Source organism: Anabrus simplex, chromosome 2 (genome assembly GCF_040414725.1).
Source record: "Anabrus simplex isolate iqAnaSimp1 chromosome 2, ASM4041472v1, whole genome shotgun sequence".
Taxonomy (NCBI): Eukaryota; Metazoa; Arthropoda; class Insecta; order Orthoptera; family Tettigoniidae; genus Anabrus; species Anabrus simplex.
The window spans coordinates 844,807,256-844,830,696 of NC_090266.1; the positions used below are offsets into that span (position 1 = coordinate 844,807,256).

At 39.7% G+C, this 23,441-nt stretch overlaps 1 protein-coding gene across 1 annotated transcript in view; it reads left to right on the forward strand.

Annotated features, from left to right (window-relative positions):
• LOC136863709 (cell adhesion molecule Dscam2) overlaps positions 1–23,441 on the forward strand; it is a 1,676,531-nt gene that overhangs the window by 1,283,183 nt on the left and 369,907 nt on the right. Inside the window, exon 10 of the mRNA XM_068226050.1 lies at positions 10,866–11,024. Within this exon, the coding sequence (XP_068082151.1) occupies positions 10,866–11,024 (159 nt within the window). The remainder of the gene's footprint in view (positions 1–10,865; positions 11,025–23,441) is intronic.

The window sequence follows — 23,441 nt, forward strand, 5'->3', positions numbered from 1 at the left end:
CTAACTGTGCGGTTAGGGGCTACAGTCAGTACTCACGCTGTATTTGGAAACCATTACTTAAATCCAAGGAACAATATTTTCCCAGCTTTTCAAGAAACCTCCTTTCAGGGCAAAATCCCCTTCCTTAAGGAGCTGAGATTTACGCTCAAGGATCTTATTATGCTGAAGGATTCTTTATCTACACATTTGTATTTTTGTTAGTTGTATTTAAGTTGTATTTTTGTAGTATGTAATGATTTTTATGTTTTAATAATTTAGATTTGCTCCTTGATCATTGTTTTTGATATCTTTTCCGGTGGAAAAAAAAGTATTTGTTTGGTCTTCTGGATCCATGTGGACATACGCAAGTGCGATCGGACGTCTATATTTCAGAAATAAATACAGTATATTAGTCACACACTGTTTTGTCAAGGTTGATAGTCTAAAGCTATTCATACTTTCAACTCGTATCTAAATGCAAGAGAATGTTAACATTTAACTTCACAAGTACTATTACAGACAGAACACCCTTCTACACTACACTACACTACACTACACTACACTACACTACGCTACACTTCTACATCTTGCACTACACTAAGTTGGCATTGACCTCGATTGATGAAGTTGTATGTATGAAACGGCTTCGGTGTTGAGGTCATGTGGTGAGGTGAATGGAGGAAGACGAATTAGCTAGGAAAATAATGCACTCGCCCATGGATGCTAAGAGAAGAGAGCGAGAAGTAGCTGACGATGGTTTAACTCAATTTTTAGTTATTTCCAGTCCAAAAGTTTAAAGATAGTAGAGGCCAACGTATTAGTTGCAAATAAGGCACTGCTGAGGCGCTTAGATCATTTACCTAGGCTAGTAGACTGAATTATGAAAGGTCTAACATTGTATAAAGGGCTGCCTGGATGAGGCGGTAAAGGGTACTCGGTTCACCCAGAAGGACGTGGGTTCGATTCCCAGTCAGGAAGTCGAAAAGTATAAGAAACGGGATTTTTGCTGAGGTTCAGTTCACTCAGTCTACACCAACAACGAGTACCAGGTTAATTCCTAGGGCAAAGGCGGCCGGACGTAGAGGTAACCACTCTACCCTATCAAGTGCAGAAGTTACGTATAGTGGAAGCCTGTAATTTCCACCCCTGCAACGTCCTTCATGGCCTGTACGAAGATAGATTTGCTTCTTTACTTTGCTATAAACAATGAAGCAATGTAAATGTACAGTATGTAGAAGTGTGAGGAATGATAGCTTATATTTATGACTTATGAGAATGTGTTCATTATTAACTGCTGTTTATACTCACATCTTATCCGGAGGCCCTGGTTTCGATTAGGGATTTTTACCTGGTTCGACGTCCGGCTCCATGGCTAAATGGTTAGCGTGCTGGGCTTTGGTCCAGAGGGTCCCGGGTAAGATTCCCGGCCGGGTCGGGGATTTTAACCTTCATTGGTTAATACCAGTGGCTCGGGGGCTGGGTGTTTGTGCTGTCCCCAACATCGCTGCAACTCGCACACCACACATAACACTATCTATCTCCACAATAACACTTAGTTACCTACACATGGGAGATGCCGCTCACCCTCATCGGAGGGTCTGCCTTACAAGGGCTGCACTCGGCTAGAAATAGCCCCACGAAATTAATTAATTATGACCTGGTTCGAGGTTCACTCATTGTCAGCCTACGAGAGAACAATTGGCTCTAGTGCTATGGACTTGCTTGGTTTTCAAATGAAATGTTATGCACCGATCGATTTGACTGCGCGGTTTGAATCACATAACTGCCAACTTGCTTTCGAGAGACGGTGGGTTCGAACCCCACTGTAGCCAGCCTTGAAGATGGTTTCCTGTGGTATCCAATCAATCATTCACTACTGATCTGCATTTAGGGCAGTCGCCCAGGTGGCAGATTCCCTATCTGTTCTTTCCCTAGCCTTTTCTTAAACGATTGCAAAGAAATTGGAAATTTATTGAACATCTCCCTTGGTACGTTATTCCAATCCCTAACTCCCCTTCATATAAACGAATATTTGCCCCAATTTGTCCTCTTGAATTCCAACTTTATCTTCATATTGTGATCTTTCCTACTTTCAAAGACACCACTCAAACTTATTCGTCTACTGACGTCATTCCACGCCATCTCTCCACTGACAACTCGGAACATACCACTTAGTCGAGCAGCTCGTCTCCTTTCTCCCAAGTCTTCCCAACCCAAACTTTGCAATATTTTTGTAACGCTACTCCTTTGTCGGAAATCACCCAGAACAAATCGAGCTGTTTTTTATTTTTTCTAGTTCTTGAATCAAGTAATCCTTGTGAGGGTCCCATACACTGGAACCATACTCTAGTTGGGGTCTTACCAGAGACGTACATACCCTCTCATTTACATCCTCACTATAAACACTAAATACCCTCATAACCATGTGCAGAGATCTGTACCATTTATTTACAATCATATTTATGTGATTACCCCAATGGAGATCTTTCCTTATATTAAGACCTAGATATTTACAATGATCCCAAACGGAACTTTCACCCCATCAACGCAGTAATTAAAACTGCGAGGACGTTTCCTATTTGTGAAACTCGTAACCTGACTTTTAACCCCGTTTATCATCATACAATTGCCTACTGTCCATCTCACAACATTATCGAGGTCACTTTGCAGTTGCTCACAATCTTGTAACTTATTTATTACTCTGTACAGAATAACATCATCTGCAAAAAGCCTTACCTCTGATTTTTCTTCTTTACACATATCATCGATATATATATAAAAAAACATAAAGGTCCAATAATACTGCCTTGAGGAATTCCCCTCTTAATTATTACAGGTACAGATAAAGCTTCGCCTACTCTAATTCTTTGAGTTCTGTTTCCTAGAAACAGAGCCACCCATTCAGTCACTCCTTTGTCAAGTCCTATTGCACTCATTTTTGCCAGTAGTCTCCCATGATCTACCTTATCAAATGCCTTAGATAGGTCAATCGTGATACAGCCCATTTGACCTCCTGAATGCAGGATATCTGCTATATCTTGCTGGAATCCTACAAGTTGATCTTCAGTGGAATAACCTTTCCTAAACCCAAACTGCCTTCTATCAAACCAGTTATTAATTTCGCAAACATGTATAATATAATCAGAAAGAATACTTTCCCAAAGCTTACATGCAATGCATGTCAAACTGACTGGTCTGTAATTTTCAGCTTTATATCTATCACCCTTTCCTTTATACACAGGGCTACTATAGCAACTCTCCATTCATTTGGTATAGCTCCTTCATGCAAACGATAATCAAATAAGTATCTCAGATATGGTACTATATCCCAACCCATTGTATTTAGTATATCCCTCGAAACCTTATCAATTCCAGCTGCTTTTCGAGTTTTCAAGTTTTGTATCTTACTGTAAATGTCAATGTTGTCATAGGTAAATTTTAATACTTCTTTAGTATTAGTCAACTCCCCTATCTGGACATTATCCTTGTAACCAACAATCTTTACATACTGCTAACTGAATACTTCTGCCTTTTGAAGATCCTCCACTTGTTCATTAATGATTCCTGGAATATCCTTCTTGGAACCTGTTTCTCCCTTAAGGTACTTATACATATTCTTCCATTTTCCACTAAAATTTGTATGACCGCCAATTATGCTTGCCATCATGTTATCCTTAGCTGACTTCTTTGCTAGATTCAATTTCCTAGTAAGTTCCTTCAATTTTCCCGTGTTCACAGCACGTAAATTCTGGGACTGTACATTAATTAAGGGCAACTGATGCGAACTGCGTAGCCAACTCGCTCGGTTTTCTTAGATTTATTGCTCCTCCACTTAGAGAATGGGCTGGGATGGTAGCGAAATTAAAATCTGACTCATCTACAGTATATTAATTTTAAACCGAAATGATTACATCATACAGCACATAAAACGCCTCCTACCCAAATAAATTAATTTATCAGACAGTTGATATCCCCCCCCCTCGCAGAAATCATGTGATAGAAGGAAGGGCATTCGACTTTTAACCTCCGGCCAAAACCAACACTGAGCGAGGGAGGGTAGCTCCAGTGACCACAGGAATACCTGGGATAAGCTGAAGAAAGTTTTAAAGACAGTTCAACCTCACATATATGTTCCTATTTTTATAATAATAATAATAATAATAATAATAATAATAATAATAATAATAATTTTATAACGTCCCTTCTAGTACTGACTGTCATAAGAAACGTCAGAGGGCCGCTGTCTAACGTGTCAACAAATCAACTGACGCGAGTCTTCAGCATTTAAGCACTTAAACTACTAACTGAATGCGCCAGGAATCGACCCATTAACCCTGATTATTTAAATGAAATATGACAGTAATAGCTTTAAATTCTTAGAACTTTCTTGGTGTGTGTTGGGTATTCAGCCCACAGGCTGGTTTGATCCACCATAGCTTCACCAACAGCTGACAAAAACAGCCCAGGCGTCACTGAAGGGGCATACTAGAGAAATGAGGAGTGAGGTAGTTTCCCGTTGCTTTCCTTACCGACCCAGAAGTTGCTATGACATATCGTTGCTCCTATGCAGAAACCGCGAATGTGACAAGGCTCTTCCTATCCATTCTTTCCCTTAAGACTAGTTACGCCTACCAGCCACAAATTGATATGCAGTCCATCAGATCAAACTTAGTTGAGTTCATTTTCCTATGCTGACGTGTAAAAGGAAAATGAATCTTACTGTACCGTACTGCTGGAATGTATGTTTGCATGACATATTTACCCGCTCCTAGAGTATGATGTATTTATATAAAATACACTCATGTTCATAGAAAAAACAGAACACCTTGAAAGACTAGAGATAGGAAGTTCATATTAACAGGACATGTTCATTAGTATGTTCTGCACAAACGATTCGTATTTCAATCACCTAGGTTCAGCATGTATGCTGTTGCCTAGTAGGCACAGGGTCCTCCATGGGCGGTGATAGCTTGTTCCATGCATGATTGCATCGACGCATATAAAGCGCGAATGGCGTCCTGGTGTATAGCCATCCATGCTGCATTCACCTGGTTCCACAGTTCATCTTTAGTGGTTGGCACTGGGTCACAGCGCCGCACTCGTCGTTTCACCATTCCCCTGGTTCCGAATAACTTCGAAACTGGTAAGATCATATCCATGTATTGCAATCCAAATAGGGTTTTTAATTCATGAATTTTATTTTCCCTACTACAGTTAATTTGTCTATTACTACACTAAACATTATAACTAAGCCGAATAAATGTTAAGACTCGTTTTCCAAATTGTCACTTTTTGTGCTAGATGATAAATAGGAAGGGAATGTATACGGAAGCATATTGAGTAACATTAAGAAGTACACAATGTATTATTTAACTATAATAACAGAACACACAGACGAGTCATTCATTTATTTAGTCATTCATTGCCCCATTTATAAACAAAATATGTACACTTTATCGCATTGTCAGAAACACATAGAGAGGACACTCAAGAAGAACTATAGAATTGCGTATCGTAAGTATTCCAGTAGAATATTCTCCATATAAGACATAATGTAATGATGTATAAAGTTTTGATTCATCGGCCGTGGGACAAAGTTTCTCTTATAACTTTTTAAACCGACTTTATTTTATGTGCATATAGCACTTGTTTATTATTTCCAAATGATTTTGATTTAATGTGATTTAATAAATCTTGAAGGCGTCATCCTGATTGGACGAATCTTGTCATTCTCTGTTTTAATAATGTTCTTTTTTCCGCTCTTACGGCTTATTTCCTCGTTCATTGCGTTCGACTGGCTGGAAAATGTTTCGCATTCTTAGTGTACAAATTAGGCCTTTGTATGTTTATAAATTCTTGGAAGCCTTAAACTATTATAACGATATTTCTCAGAACAGCCGATGGGAACTCATACTGAATATCAACATGACGTTTCGCTCTATCGACGTGAATTTTTTCTGTAACCAAATCGGATACGGCAGAGTAAGAGAATCTTGAATTCTACGTTAAAACCCTCTCACTAACACTATGCATAGACAAATAGGTTGAAGTATGTCGAAATCAGAACAGTCACATCCCTCTCTCTGTGCCACACCGTCAGGAAAATGAGGGACTTCGCTCAAAGGACCGTTTCTATATGTGCCTCTTAACAATAGGAATTTTCAGGCCCTGTTCGACGAGATTAAATCAATAAGCTTCATTTTTAATTTCTCCTCCGGTAAGAGAAGCGACGTTAATGATTTCACCTTCCATTGTGGGAATTTTTGAAGGATGGCCTTCACCAAGGAGTAATCTTCGTAAAACAATGTATTTTAATTAGACTGTAGAACAACTGTGTTAACGAAGTAATCGTTACGTAGTAACTTCACATCTCAATGTGTACCGATTTCAAAAAATAAACTAACAATGCACTTAGAATAGAAAAGAGAAATTAAGATTCATAATCCGTAACAACACCACAAGTAGCTTTACGTCACACCGACAAAGATAGGTCTTATGGCGACTATAGAAGAGGAAGGGCCTTGGAGTGGGAAGGAATCGGCCGTGGCCTTAATTAAGGTACAGCCACAGCATTTTCTTGGTGTGAAAGTGGAAAACCACGGAAAACTATCTTCAGGCCTGCCGAGAGTGAGGTTCGAACCCACTATCTTCCGAATACTGGATACTGGCAGCACTTAAGCGACTGCAGCTATCGAGCTCCGTCATAATCCGTAACAAAGAACGTTCACTACGTACCTGACAGATATTCGTACAGAAGGGAAGCTCCAACTGCAAACAGTGGGTTTTGCATTAATATTAGCTGCACATAGTGGTTGTTAAACAGATAAATAAAATACTGCTCAGATGTCAAAGAGTCTCATTTTTTAGGTAGGCCAACTCTTTGACCATGTTTTGTTAACAGTAACTTTCACAAATGACGTGGCCAGATCTTCTTATTCCTGTTGTTCTTCCACCGTTTTGCCTACATCCTGGTGGGATCGCGGATACGACTGTGCCGTACATGTGGACTTAGTACTTTTTTTACGACTGGATGCCCTTCCTGACATCAATTCAGTGAAGAGGGATGTATTCACTATTGCGTGTTAGTAGAATGAGCTATGTATGTTCTAAAACAATGGGTGCTGAGTCAGCATTTTCCCACGAGGACACTGACCCCTAGTTGAGTAGTTAGGCTATGTAGATAGTAGAACGAGGTCATTGACCCGTACTTGAGTAGTAAGGCTATGTAGGTTCTAGACCATTGAATGCGGAATAACGTCATAACCTTGCGTACGAGAGTAAGTCTAACCTCACAGACTCCATTGGTGGGGCCTAATTGGTCAGGGAATGATCTGGAGTGCTTTTGAACCCTAGGTGAGGTTACAACGCCATACGCATACGTTCGAGGGCAGTGTTAATCTCACTGGCAACCGGGGCTGTTTTTGACCGCTAGATGAGGTTATGGTGACATACCCTTACGTACGAGGGCAATGCTAACCTCACGGGCTACTTTGGAGGAGCCAAACCGGACGGGAGCCGAGTCGGAAAGGTCACAGATCCCTCTGGTGGAACCGAATCGATCGGGCGCACATGGAGGAGCCACAAATCGGTTAGATGAACTGCAGATGAGGTTTGGTCTACCCCTGCCATTCTTACTGCCTCCACTTCCCCAATAACCAACTGATCAAGCCTGCGTGTATTAATATGTGTCATATCATTCTATCTCTTCTTCTGATCAAATTTCTCCAAATCGTTCTCCTTTCACCAATTCAGTTCAATACATCTTCATTAATGATTCAGTCTACCAATCTACCGAGCAAGTGGCCGTGCGGTTAGGGTCACGCAGCTGTGAGCTTGCATTCGGGAGAAATCGGTTTCGAACCCCACTGTCGGTAGCCCTGAAGATGGGTTTCCGTGGTTTCCCATTTTCACACCAGGCTGTACCTTAATTAAAGCCACGGCCACTTTCTTCCCACTCCTAGGCCTTTCCTATCCCATCTTCGCCGTAAGACCAATCTGTGTCTGTGCGACGTAAAGCGAATTGAAAAAATCAACCCATCTCACCTTCAGCATTCTTCTGTACCACAGAATTTCAAAAGCTTCCATTCTCTTTCTTTCTGAACTTGTTATTGTCCATGTTCCACTTGCATGCAAGCTTCAGATGAAAGCCTTCAAACCATCTTACTAATTCCTACATCAATGTTCGAAGTGAGCAAATTTCTTTCCTTAAGAAAGGCTTTCCTTGTTTGTGCTAGTCTGCATTTTACTGTATGTCCTCCTTACTTCTACCATCGTTACTTATTTTACTACCCAAGTAACAATATTCATCTACTTCCTTTAAGACTTCATTTCCTAATCTAATATTTCCTGCATCACCTGGCTTCGTGCGACTGCACTCCATTACGTTTGTTTTGGATGTATTCATTTTCATCTTGTACTCCTCCTCCAAGGCTGAGTCCATACCATTCAGCAATTTCTCCAGATCTTCTAAAGAATCAGATAAAGATAACCATGTCATCGGCAATACTCAGAGTTGTGAATTCCTCTCCTTGAATTGCGATGCCCTTTCCAAATTCCTCTTTGATTTCCTTTACTGCCTGCTGTATACAAGTGTTGAAAAGGAGAGGGGACAAACTGCAGCCTTGCCTCACTCCTTTCTGGATTGCTGCTTTGTTTCATAGCCCTCGAATCTTATTACAGCAGACTGATTTGTACAGAGTTTAGATCATTCTTCTTTCTCGGTACCTGATCCCGATCACCTTCAGAATCTCGAATAACTTGGTCCTATCAACATTATCGAATTACTTTTCTAGATCTAAGAATCCCGTGTACATGGGCTTATCCTTCTTAGTTCAATTCTCCAAAATCAGATCAGAATTAATTTTCTTGATAATGACCGTGGTGTGAGTTACTGTAGTCACGTCCTAGTTCGTGAACCTTGGTCAGCGGCTGAGTGGCCTAGTAACTGGTCCTGAGAGTCGGGATACTAGTTGCTAAGCAACAGGAGTGGTATCTCGGACATATTCTGAGTCATGGTCCTCCTTGTGCTCAAGTGATGTCAGTAGGTTACAAACCTAAGAGAATTGAATATCAGGTTGGGAATACAGAGCTGGAACGGGTGGACCTTTTCAAATATTTGTAATGTGTATTCTCCGGGGATGGTAGTATAGTAAGTGAGATTGAATCAAGGTGCAGTAAGCTCGCAGTTGCGATCGACAGTATTCTGTAAGAAATAAATCTGCTCCAGGACGAAACCATTTTTACACCGGTCCTTTTCCTATTTGGTTCATGGGAGTGAAGGCTGGGTGGACACAGCATATGTTATTCATAAGTTACTGTAGAAGTAACAGGCATGAAATCAGCGAGAATGATCGCTGACAGGTGGGAACAATGGCACGAGGTTACTCGGATTGTGGAGTTAAAAGCTACGTTAGGAAAGACCTCGATTGATGTAGCTGTACGCATAAACTGGCTTCATTGGTGGGGTCATGTGAAGCGAATGGAGGAGAATAAAGGACTCTGTCATGGAGGGTAAGAGAAGGAGAGGGAGACGAAGACTGCGATGGCTAGACTCAGTTTCTAATGATTTAAAAATAAGATGTACGGAACTAAACGAGGCCACAGAGCTTGTTACCAATACTGGATTGTGGTGGAGTTTAGTAAATGTACACAGATTTGCAGACTGAATCCTGAAAGGCATAACAGTCTATAGTGAAAGTGTAACTTATGTATGATAGTAACCTATACTCGGTACAATATTCATATTTTATTTGATCTTTGACCGTCATATTTGAAATCAAAGGTCTGGCTTCAGTAATATATAATGGGAGAAACCCGTTTCACTATAGGTCTAAATACAGTGTTAATATTGATGGCTCTACTCGTTCGTAAATGTGGCCTGGCCATCTTGCGGTGTCAGTGAGGGCCCTCTCAGGAGCTAACGATGTGTGAAACATGTGTAGTTATCTCGTCACCTCAGCTACAGTTTTCAATTTATTTATTTATTTATTTATTTATTTATTTATTTATTTATTTATTTATTTATTTATTTATTTATTTATTTCCATCAGTACCGGGCGAGTTGGCCGTGCGCGTAGAGGCACGCGGCTGTGAGCTTGCATCCGGGAGATCGTGGGTTCGAATCCCACTGTCGGCAGCCCTGAAGATGGTTTTCCGTGGTTTCCCATTTTCACACCAGGCAAATGCTGGGGCTGTACCTTAATTAAGGCCACGGCCGCTTCCTTCCAACTCCTAGGCCTTTCCTATCCCATCGTCGCCGTAGGACCTATCTGTGTCGATGCGACGTAAAGCCCGTAACAAAAAATAATATTTCCATCAGTGTAGGAAAATTACATCATCAGTTCAATATGAAATCTTGGTACGAACAGTTGACACGTCCAACATGTCCCTGATCCATTCAAAAATACTGATTTTTCTCCCCGGCTGTGTGTTATCTCTGAAAACATGAAATAAATCTGATGTTAATGATGAGCTTTTCGAAAATAGGTTATGGTTACTTTGGCTAGTCTTCTTGACAGTGGATTTTCAACAAATTCTTCACAGACACGTCTCGAATGTAACGGTATGGTACGATATACCAAATCTCAAGGCTTTCTTTTCCAAATTATCCAGAAATAATTGAATATAGGAACACATGAAACGCTATCAACATAACATATATCAGACGTCACGCACAATAAGCGCAGGGAACTACACCCTTAAACCAGTTCCATGCAACTCAGACTGTTGTTGTGATCAGCACTCTCATGTAACAGTATGATCCTCATTACGGATCTGACCAGCTTTAAAGAGAATTCCTTCTTTGAATAAAGTCAATTTGCAGATGCAACTTAAACACTTTAGGTTTTGTACATACCCTCTACTAATATTTTGTTACTTTTGTGCAGATGGTATACGCTTGCCGACTAATATTCGTCAGCGAGTAACAAACGGCACCCTCATAGTGGACAACGTACAAAGGGAGAGCGACCAAGGATCATACACTTGCGTAGCACGGAATAAGCAGAATATAACATCCCAACGCACAGTTGATGTCAGAGTTTTAGGTAAGTTCCGAAATTCATTTGAAACACCCCCTGTTGTTGTTGTTGTTGTTGTTGTCAAAATTATTGAAATATTTTTTTCCAGGGCTGAACAATATAGTGTCATAATTTTATCGTCGACGATAGTGGCTTTATATAGATTTTAAAAATTAACAATCACACTTTGAAAGTGTTGCATAGCTTTTTTTCCTAAATGTGTGTATCAAAATGTGCATATTTCACCTCAATATTATGTTCCTTTACTTTGATACACAGTCTACTCTCGAATATCCAGGGGCGGATTAACCGGTGTGCAGTATAACCGGGGACTTTTCTTTTCATCTCTGTTTTTTTATACTTGTGAACTAAGCTTACACTACATAAACGCTGCCCTCCACCATATATGACGTGACATAGCGCTACGTGTTTTCCATTCGCCTTATGCCTAATCTGTTGTATAACTGCATAGTCTACACAGTATGAGTTATCGATAGTGAAAAGTTCTCACTGTCAGTACTGAACTAAAATTGAAAATAACTTAGCAACTAGAAAACAAGTAGAAGTGTTCAACAAACAACATTACAATATGGCATAGGGAAACAAACTACGTGATTTTTAAAAGAAGAAGAATTGATTCATTCCCTTCGTTTAGTCTTCCAGATGAAATGGAATGGAAAACAGGACAGCAATGAACAAATCGACATATGAATATTTATGCAAGCCAATGGAGGTTTGGTTTAATCTGCAAAGGACCCAGGGAGTCCCTGAATCTCTTGGTTTGGAAGGCAGCTTTGATGCGTCTTCTGGTTGGCTGACGAGATTCAAACAATCACATGGAATTGGCGAAATTAACATACAAGGGAAGAAATTATCCAGGGATGAAGCTGCAACTAATGAATTTTGCGCTGTATTTGAAGAGCTTATTCAAACCGAAGGAGCCTCCGTGGCTCAGGCGGAAGTGCTCCGTTCTCTCACTGCTGGGTTGCGTGGTTCTAATCCCGGTCATTCCATGTGAGATTTGTCCTGGACAAACGCAGAGGTGGGACAGGATTTTTCCGGATACTCCGGTTTTCTATGTCATCTTTCATTCCAGCAACACTCTCCAATATCATTTCATCTATCAGCCATTAATCATTACCCCAGAGGAGTGCGACAGGCTTCGGCAGCAGGCACAATTCTTATCCTCGCCGCTAGAAGGGGGCTTCATTCATTCAATTCCTGACCCGGTCAAATTTCTGAAAAGAGCTGTGGATTATCATGTTCATTCAAACAGGAGGCTTGTTTCCGGAGCAAATTTACAACGATTACGGAACTAATCAATATTGGAAATACCAGAAATATGGCTTTCTAGAGTAACACCATGTATCTGGACGTTAATAGCAAGGAGAATGTAACTGTTATGTATTGTGAAAAACGCATCACAGACAAATTAAAACTAACAGTGATTGGCAAAGCAAAGGAACCCCAATCACTTCAACAAGAGCCACAAACTTACCTGTACATTTTTACGACCAGAAAGTGGCATGAATGGATAGAATAATATTTAAAGAATTGTTTGATGCAATTTTTATGGCCGAAGTCCGTGCTCTTTTGAAAGCAAAAGGCCATCCTTAAACCGCAGTGTTATTATTAGATGTAATACACCCTCACACTCAACTGCGAATGTACATTAATTACGTCAGAAGATGACAAGATTGTTGTTAAATATCTACCACCAGATGTTCCATCACTGGTCCAGCCAATGGATCAAGGGGTAAGCCAGGGGATCAGTAAGAAATGCAATTCCAAGTCAAATTTTCTTAAAAATATATAAACAAAGGAAATTACTTGACTTTCTTTTGAAAGTTGCTCACGATTTTGTATGCCATTTGTGACATTCCAACAGCATGGAAAACTTTGAAATCGACGATACTGCAAAGATCGTGGAGGAAATCTATTATTACAGTAGAAGTAACACTCATGACGTCTTCCACGGATTCACAGAAGAAGATGTTGGCTGAAATGCAGAACGAATTCCGAGATGTGAGCAAGTGGATGTGAATCAAGATTAAATAACGGCGTGCTTGCTACAAGTGTGAACAAGGCTTTGAGATGCTGAGTGATGGTGACATTGTGCAGTCGCTTATCGGCGGCGGAGAGGGGAGCGATAGTGAACGAAAGGTTGCAACTACGAAGAGAAAGGTTTCACATGAGGTAACCCTTAAATACCTTGCGGGCTTGTTAAATTGTTTAGAACAGGCAGAAGACAGTTTGTTAAACGAACAATTAATGTAACGCAGACTCCGTCCGACATTCATGAGAAAGAGAACTCTGTCAAAAAACAAAATGTGATAACGGACTAATTCGAAAGGTGTAAATTTTGCATAATTAAATTGTAGTTTTACTGTGCTGTTTTGTAGTAGTGAAACGGTTTATAACTTCTCACAGTGAATGATTCTAGCGATGCAGAGTATTTTCATTGATATAAGATTTAAATAACTCTCATTTGTATAATATTATGACTTCGCATATTAATCGTGTTTTCGTTCATCCATGGGGTGGCTACCACCCATTACCACAGATAATCTAGAGTTGACTGTAAACATTTCCTTATAATAATGAATGAATTTGCCATATAATTTGTATGTCATTAATTCTAGTTCAATCCAAGGAGACCAAGATCAAAATCCCCCCCCCCCCCCCCAAGAAATTAAGAATGATTGAAATATTTTTTTTTTAATCCAACTACAAACCTTTTTTTAATCAACATTTTTGAATAGATTACTAATATTTGGCATAGTACCTCAAAAATCATACGGCAGGTTCATCTGAATGAGTTCGGAAAGGTTGTAAACCCGAATTCATATTTTAGTGTGACTTCCTAATCACATAATTATGCGTTGCATTAAGAAAGCTTGATGAAAACGTTCGAAATATTAGAAACATATTTATCTAGTAAAATATGTTACATTTCCGCTGGAAATCCGGTAGTAACAGTGCTGCTTTTTCAAAGATTAAATTCAGATGGATTAAGATGTATATGATGATTTTTATACAATAAAGTTAAAATATGTTATGCCGGACTGAGTGGCTCAGACGGTTGAGGCGCTGGCCTTCTGACCCAAACTTGGCAGGTTCGATCCTGGCTCAGTCCGGTGGTATTTGAAGGTGCTCAAATACGTCAGCCCCCTGTCGGTAGATTTACTGGTACGTAAAAGAACTCCTGCCGGACAAAATTCCAGCACCTTGACGTCATCAAAACCATCAAAGTAGTTAGTGGGACGTAAAAACAATAACATTATTATTATGAATGGTGTGATATGCTTAAAATAATTAATCTGTATTCCATTTCAGAAGGGTAACAGCCTCTAAATATCCTTCGTCATCCATTAGGGACGGTATTTAATAATCCATGTCAGATTTATTTCTCCATATCTCAAAAAGCCCTGGTAATTTATAGTGTAATTTGAGGTTTTCTACTTTAAGCATTTGAAACATTTATACTGTAAGTTTAATTGCTAATAAATGCCTCCATTTCAACGTGGAGGATTCAAATTGTATTATGTGTATTCTCTGATGAATGATAATTCAACTAACATATATTTGTTACAGATATAAGCTTACAATTCCCATCATTTATTCCTCGTAGAAGAATTAATCAATGTCTATTAATACGGTTTCATAATTACAATTTTAATGTCTTATGATATTTGTGTACAATTAAAGAATTATCCAACTGTTCGCTCGTCCATAGTTTAATGTTGCAAAACACACTGCAGCCTATAACAGAGCAAAAAAATAAAGTTTCAGCAGGGAATCAATCTGGAATATTCCTGTTGCACACCGGCTTTACTAAACCAGTGAGCTACAGTTTCTCAATATTTAAATAGCTGTGTATTATAATTTACATGGAAGAGTAGTCCATATATTTAATGCAGCCAATTACCAAACTTCAAGATCTGAGATCAAATCTCAGTCAAACTTTTACCATTTCCACGACCAGACAATAAGCTATGGACCCTAACGAACGATGACTAATTCTTTGTGAATTATAATTGAATTCCACATAGGTATAACGTTTTAAAAATAGCGCCCTTATCGCTGGTGGTGGTGATTTGAAGCACTAACCTGCATATGTTTAAATTCTGCACTAGCTAGACGATCGCTAAATCATGTGAAGAGATCTTGTTGGAAATGAAAACATGTAGTGATATCCTCTTTTCAGTCATACTTATACTGCAGAATGAAAGAGACACAAATAAATAAATAAATAAATAAATAAATAAATAAATAAATAAATAAATAAATATAAAATAAATAAATAAGTAAATAAATAAATAAATAAATAAATAAAATAAGACATTATCCCATCAGAAAGTATAACACAATGTTTATTTAAAATAACGCATGGAAACTTAGTTTCTCGAACTCTTTAGTTCTGTTTAAATTAGTCAAAAATTAATACGACATACAGTAGTTCTTATTTGGAAATTTGGGCTACTCAGCCTCAAAATGAAGAACAAATCCCACCTTGTATCATACAGAGTGGTCAGAATCAACACCATAAATTCAGCAGCACGTTAAATCGAGGGACCGAGGGCAGCATATTATGTTGTTAGTGATGACTCTGTCGGCGAATATGTCATGAATTGCATGTGAGGAAACAGGTTGTATGTTCCAGTGAAGAGATCTGTTGGAAAGTCGCGGCTCTACGTTCCCTCATAGTTAATTCATAGGAAAGGATTGCAAAATATCCTGCACATACTTATCCTTATTAGTTATTTCTTCAAAAACTATAACGTTTATTGTTCTCTGGTTGGTGATGGCGCACCACAATCTTGCATTTTGATCTTGCAGGGTTTCCTCGTGATGCAGGCGAGAGTTTTCTGCACTCGTCCGTAAGAAAATTAGATAAGGGTCAAAATCTCCGTCATAACCACTATTCAAAATCCATTGACAAATTTACTCCTGGATACAGGATAACCCGGTTTAACAGTAATTTTAGAGGATTTTCACTTCAGTAACTTTGTAAGTGTTCCAACAGAGGAACAGGAAATTCCCGTTTGCTGAGAAAAACGTCGAAGTGATCTTGTCGGGAACCTTCCAGAGCATGTCCAATGTAATCTACAGTTTCTTCTGCGAGAACTGTACGTGACTGTGTACGTTTCTTATCACGAATACTTCCCGCTTCTTGAAATGTATTCACCAATCTGTGAATCGAACTTCGACTTGCAAGTTGAATGTCAGGGAATCTCTCTTGAAACAATGGCAGTACAACACGAGCCGATTCTGTACGAACGTACGAATTGTAAATACTATTTGGCCGAGCTCTGAAGCTCTCGTCTTACAAGTCCCGCGAAGAATAAATCACCCGGTACTAAGCGTTGTCGGTATTGTTTCGAGTAACCGTATATAAAGTCCGGCTCCATGGCTAAATGGTTAGCGTGCTGGCCTTTGGTCCACAGGGTCCCGGCTTCGATTCCAGGCCGGGTCGGAGATTTTAACCTTAAATGGTTGGCTCGGGGACTGGGTGTTTGTGCTGTCCCCAACGTCCCTGTAACTCACACACCACACATAACACTATCCTCCACCACAATAACACGCAGTTGCCTACACACGGCAGATGCCGCCCACCCTCATCGGAGGGTCTGCTTCACAAGGGCTGCGCCCGGCTAGAAATAGCCACATTAAATTATAAGTATTACTGTGTATAAAAATGAAAATATCTAGACTCCGTGGAGATTACTGTTTAAGAAACCACTCATGATAGTCACATGTCAAAGCCGAAGTAAGACTCGCCAAGTTCAATAGCCTCTACTTCTATTTCCTACAAGCGACGAGTTATATTAAAACGAATATAGACGTAAGCATTTTAAAAATGTGAATGTATTTCGAAAGTGCGAGCAATATGAAAATTAAAAAATCTTATTTTACGATGAAAGAGAACACTAAGAATTGGATGTAATTGAATATAATTCCTTTTGAAAGCACATTAATGGCTGCAATTTATAATCTTTGTCCCTTGTGGTTGTACAACACAACAGTCTGTAACATTTGTGAAAGGAGACGGTTTTCCATCCAGGAATAAGACTATCAGCAACTGTGTTAAGTGTTTGTCCCTTCGGATTTTCCACATTCATACCACGCATAGTGCATAAAGGCAAGTTACCGAGAACCTCCTCTTTACCAGAGGTAGCAGTATGTGTAGGACTAAAGAAATCTCTTCACATTGAGAACAGATTAAATTATGCCTCTTTCAAGTACGATTAAGACTAACATGATAATATAATTACCAATTGCTTAAAATATAGATCTTGAATATTTGACGATTTTTTTTAAATTTTGCTTTTCCTTTGTGCAACAAATCACCAACATCAAGTATGAAAGCAGGAGAACAAGTGTACTCCTCTTTCACCTATGTACCAAATGCTGTTTTGTTCTCTCTCTCTGGTTTCTTCCCTTACCACCACGGAACATCAACAGAAACAAGCTCACAAAACTGATTCCCGAGGACATTGTCCCTTGAGGTCAGAATGTATCTACAGTATGTTTCCAACCTTAGCGTTAAATAACATAGTGGCAAATTTCGTCCCTGTGAAGTCGTGTGCCTTATTTTCCTCCAGATGTGATTACTTAAAGTGGCCCAATCGGCACGAAAGATAATTTGCTTTTACATCAAATAGAAATTAGAGTAAAACCATCAAGTAGACTATAAGTTAAACATCATAAAGTGAATGTACATCTCCCGATACACAATGGATGAGACGTCAAATATGAACGAAATGTTTTATAAAATCATACTACTCGTCTACATCATTTTGTGAAGATGGCCGAAGACTACAGAAAACCTTTCTTCATACTTCATTATCGTGACACGACAGGGGAAACTATAATGATTCTTTTCTATTTCAGAGTATTATCCACCTATGCCTGAATAGACTAAAGTTTGTATGACGTGGACCCGAAATATATCTGTAAAGATTGGAAGACATTGCAAAATACGGTTCAGGAGATACTAATTCTCCAGTAACATCCTACAATCAAGTGTATTTTAAACAAAGAGCACCCATCATTTCCAAAATAGCCACATCTGGTGTCCTCTGTCTTCGCCGGAGAGAGCTGCAAACGAAATCTCAGAAAATAGCCCTGAATTTTCCCCAAAACCACTACATTTCTCAGTTCCATTTCAGCTACATGGTTATAAATTAGTAGACTAAGAGCATATCAACTGACTATTCTAGAAACAGTGGTGAAATATTTAAATAATAGTCGACTCAAACACCTGCTGTAGATTTTGAAGCAAAATTATTCAGCTCAAGGCAGCATTCACAAGAAATCATAATGATAAACACGTAGACGTCATTTCTTGTAGCATCCTTCTAGCTCATGTGTAATCAGTATGTGAGGATATTCGTTTAGGTCTGAGGTGCTGTCTGGATATAATGTGATTTGCCAAAGGACACCTGCACGATGCCCTGGGTAGGTTACATTTTTCAAGGCTGTATAAGTGCTAAGTATGATATTTTATTAAAATAATGGCGATAATAGCTTAACTTCCATGTACTTATAAATATATCACACACTTATTCAATTGTGTTGAATATACCTCACAAGTTCCTTTAAAAAAATTTAACAATGTATTGCTTATGGTACGACCATGCACACACCCTGCAATACAAATCTCTCTTGTTCAACATAATGTAAACATTTTTCTGTGTCTTCATAGTGACATCGACTATAGAACTCCAATCAATAAATGTTAACCGAAAATGAAAATGGAATACCACAAAGCCCTTATCTCAGAAGGTACTGTATACCGTATAGAATCATCTCACGAGGACATACTCATACATGTGTAGAAAGTCTGCTGGGTGAATCGTATTATTGTTTAAAAACTTCATGTACACTCCTCTAGATGCAATGTTACCCGAAACTCGAGCATACAAAGGTTCATAGATATAACGAATATCATGCAGAGGAGTAGAGTTCCATGCATATTCCACCTTTTGGCACAGTCTGGCGTGTTCATGACAGGACCAGATGACGATCAGTCCACTTCCACACATGTTCAATGCAGATAGGTCTAGTGATTTGTATATACACTGACGGAAAATTAAATTCCAATACCAAGACGACATTAGTTTAGAGGAATGCAATTTAGGCAAGTAATTGTCTAGAAAACATATTTATTTGATTAAAGTTTCCAGGTTACAGATTCATCGCCACGATTTTGAGTGCAAGCCTACAAACGTGCATGCAATGTGTCATACAGGTGCCGTATGTCTTTTTATGGGATCGAGTTCCGCGCCTATTGCACTTGGTCAGTCAAATCAGCAACGGTTAATGCTGGTATTTGATGACGCTGCATTTCTCGTGCAATTACGTCCCATACGTGCTTAATGGGTGAAAGATCTGGTGATCTGTCAGGTCAAGGCAACTGATCGACACTCTGTAGACCATTTTTAAGGACAGCAACGGTATGAGGACGAGCGTTATCCTGTTGGGAAACATCCCCTTGAATACTACAAACATAACCGGTTCAGTCACCACGCTGACGTACAAATCCGCTGTCAAGGTTCTTGGGATAACGACGAGTGCGCTCCTGCTGTCAAAAAGAAATCGCTCCCCAGTCTCCTAGGTTTGGTCCAGTGTATGGACGCCGCAGACACCTTAGCTTCAAGCGCTCACCTGGTCTCCTTCTTACCAACCTACGGCCAAGACAGCAACGTCTGTCACCTGAAAACACAACATATCTCCACTCCACCCTCCAATGAGCCCTACGTTGACATCACTGAAGACACAGATAGCAGTGATTCGGAGTTAATGTCATGAACGCTACAGGACGTCCGGCTCGGAGATGTCCCTCAAGTAATCGATTTGTTACAGTTTGCTGTGTCACTCTGGTGCCAACTTAAGTTCTAATGTCTGCTGCAGATTCAGTACGATCCACCACAGCAATGCGTCGGATACAGTGGTCTTCCCTCCCCGTAGTGGCCCGTATGTGGCCGGACTTCGGTCTTCTTAAGAGAGTGCCTTCCCGTGACCATTTTTCGCCAACACTGATGCACAGCCAAGTCTTTCTGCAATATTACGGGGAGAACATGCGCCTTCTCGTAGCCCTATTATACGGCCACGCTCAAACTCAATCTTCTGATACTGCCTTCTTCGTCTCCGTAAAGGCATGTTAAAATCACATCTACCTCACAACGTCAACACCGGACGATGACTAACGCGCACGAAGTGTACAGTGCGTATTTAAAGCAAACTTGCTTTGCAAAGCCATAGCGCCGCTACGATTACCACGCTGCGTCGAATAGCGCGTAAATTGAAATAGCCGTCATCTTTCAGAAGTGCAAACATGCCTCCCGAATTTCGTTTATATAACACAACTCCTTCCTGGTGTTGGGATTTCATTTTCCGCAAATGTATTTCAAAATCATAAGGTCCTCGTGTAGGGAAGCATCTAACTCCTTATTTCGTTTTGGATAACCTTTCAAATATTTCCATTCATCATCACTGTGTTTCTTCATAAGTGTATATACATTAACGAGTTATTTTCATTCGGAAGAACTTCTTGGTTCGATTTGAGAAATTACTTGCCTCTGTTACCGTCTTCAAACATTTCATTCAGCAATTGTAACTTCTTTTCCCTTTCAAAAGTACACATTTCCAAGCTACAGATTTTCCTCCGTTTAACAACACGCTACTTGGAATTTTACTGACAACTGTGTTTAAGATCACTTTTCTCTACTTTATTCCGGTCGGAGATTATAAAACTCTTACTGATGTCTTTTACGACAGTGATTTGTGCAGTAAATCTGAGGCTCTCTAACCACAAGATTTTATGATGATAATGATAACAATACTATGACGATTATGTTCAGTTTCTTCACGAAAGGTCTCGTAAACTGCAGGCAAATCATGGCCATTCCGACCATTTTCAAATGTTTATTGTGTTTTATTTAACTGCTCAGTCATCAGCAATTGGGTTGAGGACTTTTGTCTTCAAATTTAAAAAAAAAAACAATTGAAAAATTATACTTCATTAGAGAATCCGTACTTGGCCATGATAACGACACCAGTAGTTATGCAAAACTACAAGAATCCCTGCTCTTTATGGTAATTTGCATTGTTTAATCCCAGAAGTTCGTCGCTGTTCACCCAGCGATTTCGCTGCATGTTTTGGCACGCGTAGCTGTGAGCTTACTCTCGGGGAGATGATGGGTTCCAGCAGAAGGCATAATCACATTGTATATAGAATGTATATATGTATTGCATATAAAATGTATATGTATTTATATAAAAAATGACATCACTGGGACCAAGGAAACGCTGACGAGTCTAAGCAACACAACGATCCATTCTTTCTTCCCTTCTTAATCTGTTTACCCTCAAGGGTTGGTTTTCCCGCGGACTCAGCGAGGGATCGCACACCGCCTCAAGGGCAGTGTCGTGGAGCGTCTAGGATATACAACTGGGGTTAGGGCCAGTACATCACCCAGGCGGCCTCGCCTGCTATGCTGAACAAGGGCCTTGTGGTGTGGATGGGATGATTGGAAAGGATAGGCAAGGAAGAGGGAAAGAAGCGGCCGTGGCTTTAAGTTAGGTACCATCCCGGCATTTTCTTTTAGGAGAAGTGGGAAACCACGGAAAGCCACTTCGAGGATGGCTGAGATGGGAATCGAAAGCCCCTCTACTCAGTTGACCTCCCGAGGCTGAATGGATCCCGTTCCAGTCCTCCTACCACTTTTCAAATTTCGTGGCAGAGCCGAGAATCGAACCCGGGCCTCTGGGGGTATCAGCTAATCACACTACCCACTACACCACAGAGGTGGACCAACACATTAATAATGATGCTAATTTTAATAGACTCGAAGGGAGAAGTACAGTGTATAGTATGTATGTCAAGAAGCATTTACAAAAAGACGTGAGGCATATTGCAGCCGAACCTCGAATAAGCTTACTTATTAGATTACGAAAGTATTTCAGTATTCTAAGAATCGTGAAATATACCAAAATTCCCCGGGTAATGCCGTGGAATACTTTAGTGCAGTATTTTGAATATCTTCAAATGACTCGTTAGAGAACATTCTCTGAACGGGACGCCAATACAATTATTTAACTTGAACCTATCTTCCCTAAAGGGCGAAGTACTTTGTATTTGCTAATGGGGGGGGGGTATTAAAACTATGGGGACTGCAAGTATTAACAGGTATGGTGCCAGATTAGCAGTCGGAAGAAAACTTCCTGTTCATCTAAAACTGTGCAATTTTCTCCCTAATAGTATCAAATGAACTCCCAAAGATAGCGTAGAATTTTATCAAAATCTTTACTTTCACAAAAATATCCTGTTTATACCCGGCACCTTCAGTCATTTCCTATGTTCATTACATTTTTACATCATGTGGTGTTCAATGAAGACGTTAACCAATTCACAGGAACGAAGCTGCAATGCCAGTGACGACTTTGACGACTTTTCCATTGATCCGCAATGTATCATAAATTACATGACGTCACTATCGTATTATGTATCAAAGGGGCAGTAACAATGTCACAGCGTTGTGCAAGCTACATAAAATAATATTTCACCTTTGATATGCGAGTACTATAACATTTTTATTGGTTTTATATGGATGAAAACAAATACGTTCATTAATCTCGTAACGCTACTACTCAGTTTTCTGATAATTTGTGATCATTTATATTTCCAGAATATATTTCCTAAAATATATATGCGTCCTTCCCTCTCGGATTCTGAGGCTGCCTAGATGAGGTGGAAAAGGTGAGCTTGGTTCACCCAAAAGACCGAGTTCGATTCCCCGTCAGGGTGACCTTTCTGCCGAGGCTATGGATTGTGAAAACATTTATCTTCCATTCCTCCAACAATGCTCAAGACTAGAAAAGGCGTGACTTTCATTTGCACTTTTATAGTCGTTAAAGTTTTGTTACAAAGTAAAACATCGCTTTACTATTCTAACGAACACAGTGTCATATTGTTGGAGAGACTCCTCAATCACTCCAGTCTATGAGATATACAGCGCCATTTTAATGTAAAATTTAAGAAAACAAGTAGATAACAGACATTTTTCAGTCGATGATAAGGTTAAGTTCAAGAGTGTCCTACACGGTGGTAGACCTGTTTGTGCTGCGGGTGAAATTGTTTTATAATCAATAAATCAGTTTATACAATGCTAATTATTTTAATCAATAATTAAATATTATTAGGAAAAGAAAACCGTACTGCTAATAAACATTCGTAACGACCTCATTGTGTTTTTAGGAATGAAAATTAATCATAAAATATGATGGTGTCCCCTTCTCCGGGGTCGCTCAGTCGGCGGAGCGAGAGTCCCAAAAGGGTGGACTGTTCGCAGAGCCAACTTGCTATTACGAGACCGACCTTCAGAAGATTTATATTTGCAGGGCCATTGGTGACTGGATAGGAGACATAATGTGGAATAA